The following is a 21,835-nucleotide window of genomic DNA, read 5'->3' on the forward strand; positions in this document are numbered from 1 at the left end:
CTCCCTTGACAGGCAATCAATTCAGGCTCAATTCCTTTCTAGCACCCTCTGACACTCTATCTTCATTTGATCCCACAAATGAAGAGGAAGTTTCTACTCTCTTCTCATATTCCTACTCTACCTCCTGTCCTCTTGATCCCTTTCCCTCACAAATTGGGATGTCCCTGTCTCCTGTTCTCATTCCCCCTCTAACTAAAATCTGTAATCTCTCTCTTTCTACTGGCATTTTTCCATCACTATTCAAGCATGCAGTGATTACTCCCATTTTAAAAAAACAAAATTCTGACCCTAACTCTCTCGTAAATTACCGCCCCATCTCCCATGCCCCTCCAAGCTTCTCGAGAGAATTGCCTACACTCGCCTCACTCACTTTCTTACAGCAAACAACGTGTTGGATACTCTTCAGTCAGGCTTTCGCTCTCAACACTCCACAGAGACTGCACTGACCAAGGTTGTCAATGATTTGATCACAGCAAAAAATAATTACCATTACTCTCTTCTAATTCTCCTGGATCTCTCTGCTGCATTTGACACTGTTGATCATTCTCTCCTCATACAAACGCTACAATCCCTAGGTCTTGAAGGCACTGTCCTATCCTGGTTCTCATCCTACCTATCTAATCGCTCTTTCAGTGTTAATTTCTCTGGATCCACCTCTGCTCCGCTTCCTTTATCAGTTGGAGTACCACAAGGCTCAGTCCTAGGTCCTCTGCTATTCTCTATCTACACCACTTCTCTTGGAAAACTAATAAGCTCCTTTGGATTTCAGTATCATCTCTATTCGGATGATACACAAATTTATCTATCCTTTCCTGATCTTTCACCATCTGTGTTGTCTCGCGTTACTGACTGTCTTTCTGCCATTTCATCTTGGATGTCTTCTCGCCAACTCAAACTCAATCTTTCAAAAACTGAATTAATAATATTCCCACCCAAAAACAGAAGCTTCCTGCCTAACATTTCAATTTCTGTTGATAACATGACCATAAATCCCACCCCGCAAGCTCGTTGCCTAGGTGTAATCCTTGATTCACAACTGTCATTTATTCCCCACATCAACTCTATATCTAAATCATGTTACATACACCTAAAGAACATTTCCAGAATACGCACATATCTGACACAAGACACCGCAAAAACATTAATTCATGCACTCATCATCTCCCGCATCGACTATTGCAATTCCCTCCTTACTGGTCTTCCCAAAGTCAGACTTGAACCCCTACAATCTATTTTGCATGCAGCGGCTAGATTGATTTTCCTTACTAACTGTTTTTCCTCTGCTGAGCCACTCTGTCAGTCTCTACATTGGCTGCCTGTATTTCAACGAATCCAATATAAAATTCTTCTACTACCATACAAGGCCATTAACAAAATTGCACCGACATACATTTCCTCACTGGTCTCAAAATATCTCCCCACTCGACACCTCCGCTCTGCACAAGATCTACGTCTCTCCTCCACTCTCATCACATCCTCCCATTCTCGGTTACAGGCTTTTTTCCGGGCTGCACCCACGTTGTGGAATTCCCTCCCTCGCACAGTAAGACTTTCCACTAGTCTTCAAACCTTCAAGCGTTCACTGAAAACCCACCTCTTCAGACAAGGTTATGATATTCCTCAACCACCATCTTAATTTCCCTAGATTACCCTATTACCATCCTCTACACAGCTAACGCAAGACAACAACCCTCTGATCAACACTGCAACACACACAGCCCACTCAATACTTTTACCTTTGCGTTCTAGCTGGTCCATTGTGCAATATGATGGAGCACACGCCCTTGTGTTTCTAACTCCCATTGTCCTATAGATTGTAAGCTTGCGAGCAGGGTTCTCTTACCTCTCTGTCTGTATGTATTACCCAGTATTGTTTTATCAATGTTTGTTCCTAATTGTAAAGCGCTACGGAGTTTGCTGGCGCTATATAAATAAATGTTGATGATGATGATGTTGATGATGATGCTCACCCGGGAGTCCCGGAGGACTCCCAGACATTCCGGAAGAGTAGGCAACTATGAGATATGTTCAGTGGTTAACCATGTAATGACAACAGTAAGGTTTAGACAGCATTACTGTGACTTATTTCAAGTGAAACCTGATAGGATACATGGACGGGACATGGCTAATGTTACTATTCATATATAATATCACAATGTATTTCTTATCTGCAGAGGATAACATATAAGGGCGGAGATAATTATGTTCCAGTATCTGAACAAAGAACCAGTCAGCTGATTCATGTGTTTTTTTTTTAAAAAAAATTCATTAAAATTTAGACTTTGAAAATGTTTTGATCTTTTTAAAAACATTTTTTACAACAAGAAGAGGAGTATTGGAGAACATGAACACTTAGGGATCATTAATCCATATATAAAACACACAAGACCCCATTTAGACTTAGGAGTTAATCCAGATAAAAGGTAAGAAAATTGCACTGTGAGTCAAAACCATGTTGGGCTATAGGTGGGTGGTACATTTTAAATATGTGAAAAGACTAAGATTTGGGAGGTGGGCACATCCTAGCTGAATGCTAAAAAGAAAGCTGTCCTTGTGTGTTACATGGAATAATAGACAGTATTTTCCTTGCATGCAAAAATAAAAATTGCATTTGCACCCCTTGCATCGCAACATGGTTTATCCAGGTGCATATTAGCACCCTTTAGCTGGATTTCTCATAACTCTAAGTGGAGCCCATAATATAAATGAAATGACATCAGAGTAACAGCAATGTAATAATATGATCCACAGCACTCATCAGATACCTGACTTCACTTCTATGAATATCTACTATTTTTCTTTCCAGTTTCTGTGATTGTTTTGGGAATATCTTGAAGTCACAGATGTAATTGTCAGGATGTTCATCAGGATCATAATCTCCAATTTCAGCTACAAAAAAATACAGAAAATGTATTTGGATTATGGACCACTGTTTACATTAGAAGTCATAGCAAAAAGTAAAAATATTATATTAAATAAATGGGTTGTTTTGCAAGGGTTGCTTATAACAAACCGGTCAATTTATGAAAATAAAAACCACATATCAATATGCATGTTATCAAATCCACAGATCATAATGCCTGTTTTGCAAACTGGGACCCATACAAATGTTGCAATGTATCAAGCATCAGTTTACAAAACTGCACAGAAAACTATAAGAAAATATGCAAATTTTTAGACAAGATTTCTCAAATCCCATGCTTTATGAATATCATGGCTATAAAAAGGTGCCTGATTTAGAGTTGATAGTAATAATGGGGCCTGAAAGTGGCAACAAAAATACATCAAGACACATCTTAAAATACCTAACATGTACATGCCTTTACTGTACTGCACTTATCAGTGAACGCATACTCTCCGCCTCTCCAAGTGAAAGGAGCTGCAGGCAAGAGTGTAACAACTATAGGAGCAGGGGGTGCATCTGCTATGGGGCCCAAAGCCCCTTGTATATATGTGTGTTTCATCATTGGGCGGTACATGGTGGTTGTAACACTGTCTAAGTTCAAATCAAGAAGAGGCTGGATTACTGTGAAAACATGTCTTTACTGTGTGGCATAAACTGAGAACTGAACAAGGCTGCCAGGTATTTCCTGTCAGCCAGCACTTCCTGAATAGCAAGTGGATGGCAGTGATGTCACTTCCGCCAACCACACACATAGCATACGTCTACAAAAGGGGTCAGTGAACTTTTTTACCTTTTACCCCAAAATATATTTAGATACGCCGACCTTACCCCCTTGATTTTAAAGGAAGGAAATCAAATATTATTAATTATTGGAATTCAAAATTTTATTTAATCTATTCAAAATTTCTTTGAAAGCTTAAACTTCAAAACTTCAGGTTTTGGAGAAATGATGTTGCTTAATTTTTGATACGAGAGCATCAATATTGGGGCATTTTGATGTCAGAGCAATTTGGATACAGTCTTCAGCGTCCAATCGATTTCTCTGCTTTGTTTTTAATGTTCGTTAGAGTGGAAAATCCTTGTTTGCAAAGGTAAGTTGTTGCAAAAGGCAGCAACTTTTTGACTGCCTCCTCATGTGCAATTTTGAATGCCTTTGCAGCTGTTGACATCCAAAAATTTGGCAGATCTGCTTTGTGTTCGAATGCAATACGTGCTTCATTATTGCATCGAAGCTCAAGAAGTGCCTCTGCCAACCCTTGAGGCTCTTCTGGTACAACAGCAATTTCACATTTAAAGAGGTCTACAATCTAACTGACAGCATGTGAATCGACAGCATTGCCCACAGGAATTTCATTTTTACCCCATTTGGGGTAATTTACCCCTGTTCCCTGACCACTGGTCTACAACCTCCTTTTTTTGAGAATAAAGTACCAATCAACAGGTGTGTGGATGCGAGACAGTGTGACAGATATTGAATGTGGGAACAGTGTGCAAATTAAAATGCACATGAACTGGTAATGTCATAAGTTACATAACAATATAAGTCCTGATATCTAGTATTAGGCCTGGAGATTCTACAAGACCTCGTGATGAAGAAATAGGGTAGTGATGTGTCCTGAGTTGAACAGGGCTCACTATTGGTCAGGGTTATAGGACTGTCCTACATTGCAATAGATGTCCACTGAGATAGTTAACTAGTCCTGGAAACCAAAGAATGACTTAAGGTCATGAGGCAATTCCCTGGAGGAAGACGGCCAACCATGCAGGATGAAATGCGACAACCGTTGGCAAAGGTCATCCCTGAGTGTAACATAACGCAGTTCTTTCATGCGCCGGGAGGAGAGGACATCAAACTCCATAACATCCATGTCATCGTCAGCATCAGGGACACCTGAGTGCGGAAGTTGAGCATGTGATAAAGCCTCAGCTACGCGGAGGTCCTTTTCACGCTTGTACACCACATTGAGATGGTACCTTTGGAGCTTGAGCATGAACCGTTGGATACATGCCGAAGCAGTGTGCATAGGTTTGCGGAGAATAGTGATTAGTGGTTGGTGATCTGTTTCAACCACCACTGGATATCCATAGATGAACTCGTGAAACATTTGACAGGCAAAGACAAGGGCAAGCAGTTTCTTTTCGTACCGTGACTCAGCATCTGTAAGGGCTCTGGACACATAACTGGGAAGCATCAGCAGAGATGACCACATGTACCTTAAAGAACTGGAGCACTGGGCTAGAAGTGATCATAACCTTGAGACGAGCAGTAGAGCAATAGCATCAGCATGACAGCCAAGCCACCACCATTCAACGTCATTATGCAAAAGCTGGCGGAGCGGAGCCGTAACATCACTGTCAAGAGGCAGAAGTTTTAAAAGGTAATTTGTCATACCTAGAAATCGCTGCAAACCCAGCTTGTCTATGGGATTGGGCATTTCCTGGGTGGCCCGTGTCTTGGCTGGATCTGGCATGACACCATCTGACGTTAGAAGGCGACCAACATACGGGACCCTAGTAACTCTGAAACAACACTTGTCAGGGTTTAACCGCATGTTGATTTTACAAATCCTGTGGAGGACTTTGCGGAGGCACATGTCATATTCCTCCATATTGTGACCCATCGCAAAGGATGTCATCAATTATGATTTCACAAGGGTATCCCTCAAAGAGGTGCTCCAAGCTGCGTTGGAACACTTCATTGCCAGTACAGATGCCATAGGGCATTCGGAGGAAGGCATGCCTGCCCAGAGGTGTCATAAATGTAGTGAGTAAGGATGACTCCTTGTCCAATGTGATCTGCCAGAATCCGCACTTGGAATTCAGAGTGGTGAATATATTTGCATTTTGCATGTCAGCTATGACTTGCTCCATGGTCCTGAGGCGGTGATGTGGTCTCATGAGAGGTTTAATCAGATGCAGATGTGTACTGAACATCCTTTTTGACTGCAGCAACCATGGCCGACACCCACGGGGTGGTTTCTACCACTGGACACCTAATGCTGTCATACGAATTATTTTTGCTATCACTTTATCTTTCATGGCCAAACACACCCTTCTGGGAGCACACACTGTAGGAGGAACAGCCTCATCAAGACGCATGTGATATGTGACAGATTGCTTTCCATTGGTCTTGCAATCGAACAGATCAGGAAAGTCTCTTTAATTCTGGAATATCCTGTTACAGCATATGCAGGTCGGCACTTAATGTTATTAACCCCAGTTTTATATTGTCTGGCAGACCTAGCAAAGGTTTGACATTACTATCCACAATATGAAACTGCAGCGGGACACCTGTGGAGTGAAACGTGGCCATACCCACACTCTTGATTATTTGGCCACCGTAAGCAATTAGATTCAGTCTTTGAGAACAGTCAATAGGTGTCTTGGGGTTTGTACGATGGAGGAGTTCACGTGACATGACATTGCATTTGGTGCCAGTGTCAATTTTAATTTTGATGGCAGTATTTGTCTCCTTATCAACTTGGTAGTAAATATTTCACCCTTTTCAGCCCTGAGGTCAACACTCTCACAGTGGAAGGATTGTTTTCTGGCGGTATAGCTACTGTCACTCACCAGACTGTGAGTGCTTCTTCCCGTGTATTTAGGAACCGTGGCCGTCCACCATCCTGAGGGTCTGCGCATGTGCAGCCCTTTCAAACCTTCAGTTCATGTTCCTTTTAGTTAATTGGCTGATCAGGCAACACTCCCTATTTAAAGCACCTGTGTTCAATACCTCGTTGCCTGATCTTGGAGTCTCATTCCCATGAGCCTCTGAAGGTGTTCCTGTGTTTCCTCGTGTATTCAGCTCTGCTGATTCCTGTGGTTTCCAGACCACTTCAACTCCCTGTGGTTTCCAGACCACTTCAACTCTCCTGTGTTTCATCGTGACTGTATTAGCTGATTCCTATCCGCTGTCTCCGTGCACTACAGTTATCAACTCACTTCAACTCTCCTGTGTTTCATCGTGACTGTATTAGCTGATTCCTATCCGCTGCCTCCGTGCACTACAGCTATCAGCTCACTTCAACTCTCCTGTGTTTCATCAAGACTGTATTAGCTGATTCCTATCCGCTGCCTCCGTGCACTACAGTTATCAGACCACTTCAACTCTCCTGTGTTTCATCGTGACTGTATTAGCTGATTCCTATCCGCTGCCTCCGTGCACTACAGTTATCAACTCACTTCAACTCTCCTGTGTTTCATCGTGACTGTATTAGCTGATTCCTATCCGCTGCCTCCGTGCACTACAGTTATCAACTCACTTCAACTCTCCTGTGCTTCATCGTGACTGTATTAGCTGATTCCTATCCGCTGCCTCCGTGCACTACAGCTATCAGCTCACTTCAACTCTCCTGTGTTCCATCGAGACTGCACCAGCTGATTCCTATCCGCTGTCTCCGTGCTCAACAGTTCCAGCTCATCTCAACTCTCCCGTGTTTCATCGAGACTGCACCTGCTGATTCCTATCCGCTGCCTCCGTGTACCTGCAGTCTCCTGCTTGCCGCTACCCTTCAGTTCTATTCGTGTCTGCAGCCAGCTGATCCGCTCTCCGTGCTTCTACAGTGTTCCTGCCTGTGTCAACTCGCCTGTCTGCATCGGATCAACGCCTCGCTGCTTTCATCTCGTCTAGACCATCTCTACACGTCAGTGTTCTCCAGGTGTCCAGTCCTATATACTACTGCTTCCTGAGTATTTGTTCCCATCTCCGCTGGTCTACCTGTGCGCTGCACCTACTTGATTACCGCTTCTGCCCTCCTGGGACTTCGCATCCTGCCGGCCTCCAGCCGTTCAGGTATCTCTGCACTCCTGTCTGACAGCCTGCTCCTGAACCACGGTATGCATACTTCTCATTGACTGTGCTGGTGTATTGCATATCTTGCTGGACTGAGTTGTTCTCCCCTGGAGTTTACTATCCGCTGAGACTATTGCCATCATTTGACTGTGTTACCTGTTGCCCGGATAGTTCCTGTGACTTTGTATTATTGTGCAGTGCTGTTCAGTCATTACTATATTGTGCATATCATCGTGGGATCAGTGTGCCCGTGTAGACTCTGTATTGCATTTCTCTCCCCGTGCTCCTCCTCACTTATATATATTCAGTGGTACAACTTGCTAGAGGCAGACCACTGATCCCTGTTTCCCGAGTCACCTGTTTCTGTATCCTTTCACATAGCAGTGGTACAACTTGCTAACGCAGACCACTGACTTCCCGGATACCTCCACCTGGATTCCATTCCTTCACATAGACAGCGGTACAACTTGCTAAACGCAGACCGCTGACTCTCATCACCTCCTCGTTGCTGCTGGACATTCCTCCTCACTATAGCAGTGGTACAACTTGCTACCGCAGACCACTGACTACCCTGACGTTTCCTTTGTCCATTCAGTTCCTCGTGTACTACTACCTGTATATTACCAGTGCTGCTAGTCATAGACTTTCCTCGAGCATTCTCTACCATCTGCTGTCTCCTGTTCCGTGATCACCCCGCTACCAGAGTACCATATTACCATCTATACTACTCTGGTAAGTCCATCACCTGGTGATCCCTGGGTAAAGACTCCTAGTGCCCGTGACAGCTACCATATGGACTCGAAGCGGCGGGCTGCTGGAACGTGCACTGTAGTGTTGTCTGTCATCAGCTTTGGGCTTGGACCTGCACCAGCGAGCAAAGTGATCTTGTTTACCACAGCCATTGCAGCGCTTATTGAAAGCAGGACATTTATGATGTTCATAGGAACGGTGACCACCGCAATTCACACAGTGTGTTTGTTGCTGCTCGTGTTGCCGCTGCTCGTGTTTCCGCAGGTCACATATATCAGACTCTTTTTTCAACTCAATTACACTTTTGCGGGACTGCTCATGTAACATGCATATGTGTATAGCAGTGTCCAGTATCAGCGTCTTCTCCCGCAGGAGATGCGCACGAGTGACATCATCATAAGTCCCACACACAATTCTGTCCCTGATAAGCTCACTTGATAAGTCACCATATTCACATTTCTTTGCTAATAGTTTCAATCTGGCAGCATATGACTGGATGCTTTCAGAGGGGCTCTGCAGCAGTGTTAAATGCATGTCTGTCCATGATGAAATTTTTCACTGGTAAGCATATCTCATCAAATTGTTTTATTAGAGTGTCTGGATCCTCCTGATCATCCCCCTCTGAATAGACAAACGTGTCAGCTTTATCTACAGCTTCAGCACCAGCTAAATTGAGCAGAGTGTATGCCTGTACCTTTTTTGATTTGTCTGAGAGTCCAGCACAGCATTATAGACGCCATTCCTTCTTGAATTTGAATTATGCGTCGGAGACCTTATGCCATCACAGTCAACCTTCTGACATCATGTACAACTGCCCGAGTTCAAATCCAGAAGAAGAGACTGGATAAATGTGAGCACATGTCTTTACTGTGTGGTATAAATTGAGAACTGAACATGGCTGCCAGGTATTTCTTGTCAGCCAGCACTTCCTGAATAGCAAGTGGATGGCAGTGATGTCACTTCCACCAACCACACAAATAGCATACATCTACAGTGGCCCTTACAAAGTTTTGATATGGGACCCACAGATGTCTAGCTACTCTCCTGGCTGTATAAGGTAGGCACAACTGAAATTACAAGGACAAGTTGCATCATCAACAACTATTCGATGTCTGCAGTTTACTCTTAAACGTCTCCTGGTTACTTGTCTGGAAGAAGTGCAAAGTTGCAGCATCGGTAGTCTGTAATATCTTCTGAACCACAAAGGTACAGGACTTGGGCGCCTGTGATACTAGTATTTGATGGCAGAGTTAATTGGGAAAAAATATTTTGTTATTTTATTTGAATGAAAATTTTCTTTAAATGATTGATGTTCTTACAAACACTTGATCAATGACAATATACAATGTAACGTAACAAAATGCCTTGTAAAATGTTAAGCTCCTGTCTACAGTTCACACAAGCATTTAAAAAGTAAAAACCAGGCATTGTTCTGCTGTGTTGGACCAGTTTATTGTAGTACATAATAAGGATATATAAGAAAACCATACTAACCTTGGATAATACATGCACCCAGGAAAGCAGCGTCAGCAAAAGAGCAGAGCAGCCGTCCATGGAAAATATCCCTCTTTACTTGTAAATACAAAAGATACCTATAAAACAAACAAAACACGTGTTTAAAATGTTGGTTCTAACTAACAGTACATAACATTCCATATCTCTCCTGGATGCTGGAGCTTACTCAATTTCACTTAATGAGGCAATGACAATGAATTTACAATCGGATCTGTAGTGAATGAGGTACTAAGAATTACAGTGGTGACAATTTACAATGCAGAAAAATAGTGCAGAGCATTTTTATGGTTGATTGTGCCTTCTTTAATGCACCACAAATATTACTGGGGGCAGTGCAGAGCAGCTGTAGGCACCAGAGACTACAACCAGCAGTAAGCACAAATTGCTGGGGAGGAGGGCTTTTCAGCAGCAGTTTGATATGAAGAAGGAAATGTGCAGTGGTGAGGCTGAGGAAGGAGTTTTGCCCACTGCGGCCATCACAGAGTGAGCCGCTGGGGAAAGGGGCAGCCCACTAAGGAAATGTGAGCCTGCCATAGAGTAGGGGAGTGTAGGTAGAGGGAAGAGGGAGGTGCATAGCCAGGAAGAACATTGCCAGAAGTAGAGCCATCATCATACTTGGCCTGCCAGAGAGAAAGCTGCCTTAGAAACAGCTGCTAGAGGGAGAGCTGCTATTATAAAAGGGTTGCCAATCAGAGAAAGAGCTGCCGTTATAAGTGGCTTAAACACCAGAAAGAGAGCTGCCAGAGAGAAATCTGACATTTTTCGGAGAAAAAGATGCCATAAGGTGTCCAGATGAATCCATATTCGGTCCAGGTATCCAGAGCAATTCCAGATTCGGGTTCAGTGTCCAGAGCAATTCCAGATACAGGCCAGGTGCCAGATGGAGTCCAGATATGTTCCAAATTGTCCAGGTCCCTGCTTTTGCTACTGTATTTACCCAGTGAGGAGAGCCACTGGAGATCTTCAAAAGCCTTTGAGCCTTACTTCCCCACTTGGACTGGTTTATGTCCACTGCGTGTGTAAGTGACCCTTACAACTCTGCACCATACATGCACAGGGCTGAATATTCATACAGAGGCTCACCTGAATTAGAGGTCTAGCCTCAAACTGCTTTAATACAGCTGGAACTACTCCTTTCCTTAATATATACCGTATTTCCCCATGTATAAGGCGCTCCCATGTATAAGACGCACCTTAATTTTAGCCCCTAAATTTGAAAAAAAAATATATTACGGTAGCTGTCAAAAATGCAATCGCCCCCCATCCCCCCCTCGCTGCCACTATACCTCTGTCCCCCTGCTCCTGGATCCCCGCTTGCATTGTGCCTGGCCCCTTGCTCCGTGATCCCCGCTTGCATTGTGTCTGTCCCCCTGCTCCTGGATCCCCGCTTGCACTGTGTCTGTTCCCCTGCTCCTGGATCCCCACTTGCACTGTGCCTGTCCCCCTACTCCTGGATCCCCGCTTGCACTGTGCCTGTCCCCCTGCTCCTGGATCCCCGCTTGCACTGTGCATGGCCCCCTCCTCCGTGATCCCCACTTGTATTGTGTCTGCCCCCCTGCTCCTGGATCCCCGCTTGCGCTGTGCCTGTCCCCCTGCTCCTGGATCCCTGCTTGCACTGTGCCTATCCCCTGCTCCTGGATGACCGCTTGCACTGTGCCTGTCCCCCTTCTCCTGGATCCCCGCTTGCACTGTGCCTGTCCCCCTGCTCCTGGATCCCCGCTTGCACTGTGCCTGGCCCCCTCCTCCATGATCCCCACTTGCATTGTGTCTGTCCCCCTGCTCCTGGATCCTCACTTGCATTGTGTCTGTCCCCTTGCTCCTGGATCCCCGCTTGCACTGTGCCTGTCCCCCTTCTCCTGGATCCCCGCTTGCACTGTGCCTGTCCCCCTGCTCCTGGATCCCCGCTTGTACTGTGCATGGCCCCCTCCTCTGTGATCCCCACTTGCATTGTGTCTGTCCCCCTGCTCCTGGATCCCCACTTGCACTGTGCCTGTCCCCCTGCTCCTGGATCCCCGCTTGCACTGTGCCTGGCCCCCTCCTCCGTGATCTCCACTTGCACTGTGCCTGTCCCCCTGCTCCTGGATCCCCGCTTGCACTGTGCCTGGCCCCCTCCTCCATGATCCCCACTTGCATTGTGTCTGTCCCCTTGCTCCTGGATCCCCGCTTGCACTGTGTCTGTCCCCTTGCTCCTGGATCCCCGCTTGCACTGTGCCTGTCCCCCTGCTCCTGGATCCCCGCTTGCACTGTGCCTGTCCCCCTGCTCCTGGATCCCTGCTTGCACTGTGCCTGTCCCCCTGCTCCTGGATCCCCGCTTGCACTGTGCCTGTCCCCCTGCTCCTGGATCCCCGCTTGCACTGTGCCTGTCCCCGTGCTACTGGATCCCCGCTTGCACTGTGCCTGTCCCCCTGCTCCTGGATCCCCGCTTGCACTGTGCCTGGCCCCCTCCTCCGTGATCCCCGCTTGCACTGTGTCTGTCCCCCTCCTCCTGGATCCCCGCTACCCCTGTATAAGACGCACCAAGGTTTTAGACCCAAAATTTTGGGGAAAAAGGTGCGTCTTATACATGAGGAAATACGGTATATTCATTATCAGGACTACTTCCCTCACCATCCTATGAGAGAGATTTATTCTTCTTACCCCAAATTATTCTTGTTACTCCTATGAGGGGAATATTTAGTACAACCAAACAACTGTATGCAACTGTTATAGTTGTTTAATACTAACTGCTGGTACCTAATTTCTATGAATCAATCCACGGACTTGTGATTATTGTATAATATCATAAGAGTTCTTTCTCTTTTATATTGTATTTATTGTATGTATTTTTATACTGTTAGCCAATTTATGGAGTGTGCCTGTAGATATAAATGTGAATACTTTTAAAACAGGAAAAGAATGGCGCCAAAGAATGGGACAGGACAGAATGCTAGTTTCTTATAAAGATACAAATATATGGGTGGTCCTTTGATTGTACATCGAAGGTGAATCAATTCTTGAAAGAATCCAGCGAAGAAGGACCCCAAAGATAAACTAATATGGTGTATAGCATTGATCAAAAATTTGATCGAAAGTGTTTTCATCTTAGGAACTTACCTAACATAGGTGTTTGAAATGGTGTGAAAGAAACATCAAAAAAGGAAAGTTTACAGGTGCACTCGATCAAAAATATAGTGGCCTTGTAATATATGCACATACGCTGCTTCTTGTAAGTGGAATTTGCCAATCCACAATAACATTTCTAGAGAAACTGGAACAAAGGGAACTGCAGAGTGTATATCAAAAAGCCTTATATAGAACTTTCCAGGGCACACAATTCATAAAATAACTTTAACAAGGTTGTTTAATAATCTTATTTATTAAAACTTATAAAACAATATATTTAAAATCATCCGGGCTTAAGGTGTAATCAGGGTGCTTTCCTGTATATTGCGTCAACATAATCAGAACAAATACTTCTTGAAGAGGTTATATCATTACAGGAAATAACATTCCTATAGCACCATCAGTTTAAAAGGTAATGTCGCTTCAGTACTTATAATATAAGACCAACTCGGTCTCAAAAGTGACAATGCTACTAGTTCCATTGCGGGACTTGTAAGTTTATACCATATATTCAATCGGGCAGAGTTAAAACGAGGACTTATTTCGCAAAGAAAATATCCGCACTCGTTGATGTGCATCTACGACCTCGACACAGTTCTTATGTGGTCATAATTACCAATCTAAGATTCAGAAGGCGATTTCAGGTTTCCACTGCATGTTAAAGTGTGTCCTAGTCACAATCACTATTACACTCCTCAGTAAAATTGCTCCTGCCGTTTTACAAGATCAAGACCCGATATGACAAAATAGCAAATGCTCCTGGGAGGTAAAGTTGTCCTGACTTGTACAATGCCAGTTTCATCTGAGGGTATATGATACGTTTTTCAGGCTAAATACCTGCTTCATCAGGAAAGCGGGGTCCATCTGCAAGTGTTAGGACCATCCCCTAGATTCCAGTAATTGCTGGCTAGGTGTAGGAATATATTATGTATTGTTATTGTAAATGATCATATGCCAACAGTTATTTATCATTGATACCGTGTGTTGTGAAGTCTTCATCTTCAAGATTTATGTGAATTTGCAAAATGTCATTGCTGACTGTGTATGCAAATGTATTAATTCCCATGTTTGATCTTTTATACCAAGTCCTCTTATTGTCACACGGTGTGTAATATTATAATCTTTTGAAAATCTTAAATCCAAGATACATTCAACTATTTAAGGGCTAGCCTTCTTATACCCATTAATACATTTGGCAAGTGGCTTTCTTCTGGTGTTTGTAACTAATCACTATTTATTTCCTTTTGGCTTAGGCAGGGGTTGGGGTCATTGCAAGAACTATGGTCCCGAAGCAGAACATTTAGACTTGGTGGAGGCAATGCATCAGAGAAGAGGTGAGATCTATCCATAACCACAGTAATCTAACTGCAGTATGTGCAGGTAACCAGGGGCTATATCTGTATTATACACCTAAGTGAAGCACCTCTAGGGTGGTGCTAAATTATGAAACTTTAAATTGTTCTGCCATGCAAAACCGTGAGGTAAGCACGCCTGCAAACAGTCCCAGTTTTCAGTGGTTAAAAGGGGCATGACTTAAGTTGTCACAATTTCCAATCGAGAATGATTTATATACAACTTTGTAGCTCACTTTATTGCTCCTTCACTATCTCACTATTAATAAGGAATGTTACCATCTGCCCAGAACCTTTATGAAAAGTAAGCTCCTCTGCAAATGACACCAGAAATGGCCCTTGTGTGGTCAGCAAAAGATTGTATGCGCCTTTGTCTGAGCCACATTTACCTTCTATTACTGTACATGTATTTGATTCCCTGCATGTACAATATTGTCTAATAAGCTAACTGAAGCATAGTAAACATTAATTTCATTCTGTAGCTCCATTACTACCTCCCTGTAGCCCAGGGAGCTGCTATGCTGTACAGCTGTTTCTTCCCAGGTGCCGTGGTTAGTCTCACTGCTGCAGCTGAAAATCGGAGCTGTGTGATGTCTTGGAGAGGGTGTGTGTGTAAGACCAATAAAAAGCCACAATCATGCACATTGTGGTTACTCATTGGTCCTAGGCTTCACTTCCCCTGTTGTGCAGCTATTTTTAAGTGGCTGGTAGTTATGTGGTAATGCCGCTTTAACATGTATGTTGATACAAACTACTGTAATTCTCTCTTCCTGTAACCTAAATAGATCACAGAAAAATGAGTGAAAATTATTTTTAGAGGTGGGCTTGCTGAACTGCCCAGAGGTTACAAAGCATGTGGTTAATCCTCACTCATACCCAATTACAACAATGACTTACAAAGTGAATAAAACAATCACTTTGTTTCCTAAATAAATCCTCAATCCAACCTGTGTGCTAACAATCGCTTCTGTTCCCACACACTACACAGAATTAGTAAATGAAAGGCTTAAAATAATCACCATTTAATTACAGTAGCTAAAACAATATAAATGCCAGTGGTTTAAAAGCTTCTATGTGTAATCATAATGAAAACTCAATGGAAAGACAGTAGCATACTCTCTTATATATTATACTTTAGATGCATGATGTGGTAGGAAAAGTATTTTTGTCATGAAGACAAATGAGGACTTTGGATGCAAAAAAAGTCACAGTGCTAGCAGAGGATTTTTTTGAAGCTAACAAAATATATATATAAAAAAAAGTAATTGTAAGGTTTCTTTAAAAAGCAGTATACCTGTGTTCATTTGTTGTTTAAACCACATTCTTTTCGAACTATCTATCCTGGAGCAAAAATTGTATTAATAAATGTTGCAATAATGATAGTAACTAATTAATAACAGTTGATAGTTAATAGTTAATGATGACTAACATGGTATGTCGATGACAATAGCTAATTAATGGCCAGCAAAATGATCATTTTAATGCTAAAGAGCAATCAGCCCAATGGTTCTCTTTAAGGAGATTGCTGAAGAGGCAACAGGCAGTGCAGGACTTTCAAGTTTCGCTTGACACAGCTCTGTGTCGCCACATGTTGCCCAAGATTCCCAAAATAGAAAACAATGTTCAGTAATTACCAATTAAGCAAAACATATATTTTGGTGTTATACTGTAAATAAATTCACTATCACCTATCCATGCAGCATCTTAGGAACTGCAAATCCTTGTAATATAAAGTTGTCCAATATCTTTTGCACTAGGTACCACTCCTTTCAGACTGCATGGTTGTGATGCCCCTCTTGAAGCAAACCCTCAAATATATACTTGATGCAAGCAGAAAATATTTTTTATATATATATATATATATATATATATATATATATATATATATATATATATATTTTTTTTTTTTTTCTGCCCTGGAAATATATATCAATCATCAAACCACACCACCATGCAAAGGTTTGCTGGTACTGATACAAGATACATTAAAATGATGGAATGCTAAGTTGTATTTCGTATACGTAAGTTCAAATATAAAAATATTCACACTACAGTTGACAACAGTCATGAATTCTAAACATTTCTGCTGCCAACATTAAATTCTATGTGACAGCCACGTTCACAACTGTAGCCCAACTTGAGCTGTAAATGAGATTATTTGTTACTTCTCATTAGGTTCCACTATTCCGGCACAGCTGGCAACACAGAGAAAATCCTGATAGCATTTTCAATATATTGTAGAACTGAAAGTAGTATTCCAACTTTCATGGTAAAAAGCAGACATGTAAAATACTGTTAATATTGCATGAAGTTATCTGTAGTGATCTGCATATTATATAGCTACACAGTGCCTTTAATTCATACTTATCTATCTATCTATCTATCTATGATTCCCAGGACCATTTCTAGATGGTGAGTTCCAACTACATGTCGGTCACTGAAGTTAACTATTCTGCAGAATTTGTAATACAATTAATTAAGCATTAATTAGCACTAGTGTATTATAAATGTCCTTCTTTAACATTTAATAATAGTAGGTAGATTGTATACTTATACCCTGAATGAAACACATATCGTTCAAAGAGAATGTGTCTTCATTTGAGGAGGAAATTGTATGATGTCTTCAGTGACATCACATGACTTTCTCCTGCAGAGAACAGTTTCATGGAAGCGTTTACAGCCTTATTAGTTATTCAAATGTAAAATAAATTAAATAGTTTTGTTATAATCATGTTCAGGAGACTATGTTAATTATATTTAGGTAAAATGAATGTACTTGACTAGCTAAGTTACAAAAAAGCAGAACCTTGAAAAGGTGTATTTTTCACTAAATTTGCTAATGCTCCCTATATAATGGACTTAAAATAAAAAAAATGTCTCTAATATGCTACCAGAAGAAAGCATTTATCCCTTCCGACAATTGGTAGTGGTAAAGTATTTCACAGAAACAGATACATCCTAAGCCACAAAAATTGGTCATGTAGGATGGATGAGGAATATTAAATAGTTATGACCATGAGTTCTTTACAACTGTAGATTTTAATGCACTAATACCATAGAAAAACAATATAAAATGGTATCACCGATTTTTTTTTATTTATACTGTTTTTCTTTCTATTTTTCCTATTCATGAAAATATTAACTATTTTTTATCGTAAATCTGCCCAGTAACAGAAAATACATAGATTGGAACATACAGAACACTGTACATTCTGACTGTTAAATAGCAGTAAACTACAGTATTATGGGCATATTTACAAAGCTCTACATTGTTTTTTCCAATATGTGTCTGCACAGGGATGGATTACCAATATAGGATTTTGCCTAGGGCCTTTCCGCCAACCTTCCCCTACTTGCATTTTTTTTATATACAGTTAAGGCATTTACTCATTCTAAGTCGGGATTTGTGAGCTGAGCTAGTGCTGAAGTTTAGGGTTTATCCCAGGATTGGCTGCTACAGCCCTGACTAGAATACTGCCAAGATCCTGACTATTGCACCATGTCCTCCATCTGCACACTGGCGACCTTATCCAAATATCTTTAACAGCTGGTAAATAGTTGAGTGGCATGGCTCTTTGGGTAGAGGGGCTTGACAGCAGCGAAAAAAAAAGCAGTTCAAGTTACATCGGAGATTTGAAACCATACGTGGATGTGGCACTGTTAGTTGTTACAGTGGCATCTGTGTATTTAAGTACCTATATACGTATATATATATATATATATATATATACCGAATATACACCAATCAGCCACAATGTTAAAGCCACTTGTAAAGTGAAGTGAATAACACTGATTACCTTGTTACAATAGCACCTCTCAAGGAGTATGATGTATTAGGCAGCAAATGAACAATCAGTTCTTGAAGTTGATATGTTGGAAATAGGAAAAATGGGCAAGTATAAGGATCACAGTGACTTCGACAAGGACCCCATTGTGATGACTAGACAACTGGGTCAGAGCATCTACAAAATGAAAGGTCTGGGTGGGTGTTCATGATATGTAGTGGTTAGCACCTACCAAAAGTGGTCCAAGGAAAGACAACCAGACACAGAGTCATGGTTGCCCAAAGCTCATTGATGCATGCAGTGAGCGAAGGATTGCTTTACTGGCCCAATCCCACAGAAGAGCTACTGTAGCACAGATTGCTGAAAAACTTAATGCTGACTATGACAGAAAGGTGTCAAAACACACAGTGCATCGCAGATTGCTTTGTATGGTGCTGCGTAGCCACAGACCAGTCAGAGTGTCCATGCAGACCACTGTCCGCCACCGGAAGCATTTACAATGAGCATGTAGGCGCCAGAAATGGACCATGGAGCAAAGTGAAGAAAGTGGCTTGGTCTGATAAATCACAATTTTTTTTGTCATATGTTGACGACCAGGGGCATGTCTGTCATTTACCTGGGGAGGAGATGGCACCAGGATGCACTATGGAAAGAAGGCAAGCTGGAGGAGGCAATGTGATGCTCTAGGCAATGTTCTGCTGGGTAACCTTGGGTCCGGGCATTCATGTAGATGTTACTTTGACACGTACCACCTACCTAAACATTGTTGCAGACCAAGTACACCCCTTTATGTCAACGGTATTTCCTGATGGCAGTGGCCTCTTCAGCTAGATACTGTGCCCTGCAAAAATTGTTCAGGAATGGTATGAGAAAAATGAGTTCAAGGTGTTTACTTGGCCTCCACATTCCCCACATCTCAATCCAATAGAGCGTGGGATGTGCTGGAAAACAAGTATGAGTTCCACCTCACAACCTACAGCACTTAAAGGATCTTCTGCTAACATCTTGGTGCCAGATACCACAAGACACCTTCAGAGGTCTTGTGGAGTCCATGCTTGATGGGTCAGAGCTGTTTTGGCGGCACGAGGGGGAACCAACACAATATTTAATGTTGTGGTGGATCTGCGTATATACCTCCAGCTATCAAACCATTGCTCCTACACTGATCTAAGGACTCTGACTCAGAGAATCAGCTGTGCGAGAGATTGCTGAATCAGGTAAGCAGCATTAAGTAGTTGCAACATAAATATAAATATATATTATATATATATATATATATATATATATATATATATATATATATATATATATATATATATGGCCTCAGACCAGTATCTTACCTAAAGGGTAGGATCTGTTTCTGCCCAAAATTACATTTTGACTACTTATATTACTATAAAGTACAGAAGCACTTTTTTGCTTGACACCTGGGAAATGCCGTAAAAGTCAATATAAAAGATATATTATGACTATTTATAATGTTGTGCAACAGTTATTTAGCTGAAAAGGTCGTCAACGTTTTAAGTAGAGATAGGCGGGCTCGGTTCCCCGAGATCCGAACCCGCCCGAACTTTGCCTTATTCGAGTACCGAGCCGAGCAGGCTCGGTACTCTCCCACCCGTTCGGAATAGAAATCGAGACAAAACGTCATTGTGACGTTGTCGGATCTCGGGGCTCGGTTCTCACGATATTTGAAATGCATAAATACCCGCCTCCACAGCAATCCATCGCCATTTGACAGAGGGAGAGAGCAGGGTTAGGTCACAGGCTGTATTAGAGCAGGGACAGAGCAATAAATGTATACCTTATTCTTTCAATTATTATTGCAATTCTGATAACAATTCTATTAGCAATTGTTAGAGCAGGAAGAGAGGAGGATAGAGGAGGCTTTTTTTTTTTCATTATTTTGCACCACAAGTGCTTTGGGGTGTCCCATATTCCCCAGTGTCAAACAATAATTTTTCTAGCTGCCAAAAGTCATCTTTAGCAGCAGTATCTATACAATATTTTGCACTACAAGTGGTTTGGGCTCATTAAAATGGATTCAAAGCAGAATCAGCAAGCAGGTGCTGGCACCAGTCCTGATGGTAGTGTTCCCAGTACGTCATCTGGTAAAGCCTTTGTAAAAGTACATAGTCATTTTAAATCAGGGAAAAAAACACACACCCAAAAAAAATTTACCGTGTTGAAGTGAAAAAGAAGTGTAGCTGAGGAAAAGTTAACTGCCGATAAAAAAAAATTGCCAACATGCCATTCTACACACGCAGTTGCAAAGAAAGAATGAGGCCTTCGCCTTTCTCTATTAGTGGCAGATCAAAAAATGTTACTGAGCCTTCTTCTTGTACGGTCACTCTTGACCAAGCAAGACTAAGTAATTTGGAGTCTAAAAGTGGTGCACAACTACTGTTACGCGTGAAAGCCGAGCTGCAAGAAAACAGTAAGGCATTGAGGATAATGTATGCTCGGAATCAGAAATGACACCAATTCCTATGGAGAGTCCATCCACCAGTGGTATGTCTAATCGTGAGCATTCTGATAGTGTACCCATAAAGAAGGGCCCTTTCAGCAGTTCTGCTGATGTGTGCCTAAAAAGCCTGAGTGTAGCCGGTGATACACAAATTGAGGATGACACTTTGGAATTAGAAGAGGATGAGGGGGAGATTTGTGTAGGCGACGAGGGTGCTAATGAGGATGTTAATGAGGATGAGGTTGTTTGTGTAAGTCCTGCACCAGTAGCAGCAGTTCTGGCACGTGACAAGAAAAAGGCCATTGTCATGCCTGGGCATAAAACAAAAAAATTCACTTCTTATGTGTGGAATTATTTCTACCCAAATCCAAACAACAGTTGTATAGCCATTTGTAGTGTATGTCAAGCCACAGTCAGTCGAGGGAGGGACCTTAACCATCTTGGAACCTCATCTATGTTACGCCATTTGACGAGAGTTCATGGCACAGTGTTGGGAAAAGCTGAAATTTCTTCCAAAAAAATTACAAGCACTCCATCATCAGCTAGGACCCTTTGGTCACCGACATCCCGACGGCTACAAAATACACCCACAACACCATCCTCATCAATATCCTCAGTAGCGCTCGGTGTTAGCGCTGCATCCCACTTAGTAAGGCTGGATGACTCCTGCACTATAATTGATTCCTCTGAAGAATGCGTTAGTCCCACTGCTGCTGCTGTTGCTGCTGCTGGGGGTGAATCGTCATCCCAGAGTCAGGCCAAGAAAAAGAGCAGTTCTACATTACAACAATTAACTGTGAAACAATCATTTGCTAGGGGAAGCAAATATGACAGCAGTCACCCAGTCGCCAAGCGAATCACAAACGCCATGGCTACCATTTTAGTGTTAGATCTGCGTCCACAATAAACGCAGCTGGTTTTTCACAGTTAATTCAGGTTTTGTGTCCACGTTACAGAATTCCATCGCGACACCATTTTCCCGTAAAGCTATTCCACAACTATACCAGAAAGTGTGTACAAATGTAGAGATTGCGCTGTAAAATGCCATTCTGCCCACTGTCCACTTAACCACAGATATGTGGACAAGTGGAAGTGGGCAAACCAAAGACTATATGACTGTGACAGCCCACTGGGTTGGTCATTTGCCTTCACCAGCAGGAACAGCAG

At 42.4% G+C, this 21,835-nt stretch overlaps 1 protein-coding gene across 3 annotated transcripts in view; it reads right to left on the reverse strand.

Moving 5' to 3' along the window:
• The window catches only part of FRMD3 (FERM domain containing 3), a 197,760-nt gene that overhangs the window by 45,421 nt on the left and 130,504 nt on the right, over nt 1-21,835 (reverse strand). For all 3 annotated transcript variants that reach the window (XM_075211045.1, XM_075211046.1, XM_075211044.1), the window contains 2 exons: nt 9,942-10,039; nt 2,766-2,889 (listed from right to left, as the gene is read on the reverse strand). In XM_075211045.1, coding sequence (XP_075067146.1) covers nt 2,766-2,889; nt 9,942-10,039 — 222 coding nt within the window. The remainder of the gene's footprint in view (nt 1-2,765; nt 2,890-9,941; nt 10,040-21,835) is intronic.

The sequence above is a fragment of the Mixophyes fleayi genome, chromosome 1 (assembly GCF_038048845.1).
Source record: "Mixophyes fleayi isolate aMixFle1 chromosome 1, aMixFle1.hap1, whole genome shotgun sequence".
Classification (NCBI taxonomy): domain Eukaryota; kingdom Metazoa; phylum Chordata; class Amphibia; order Anura; family Limnodynastidae; genus Mixophyes; species Mixophyes fleayi.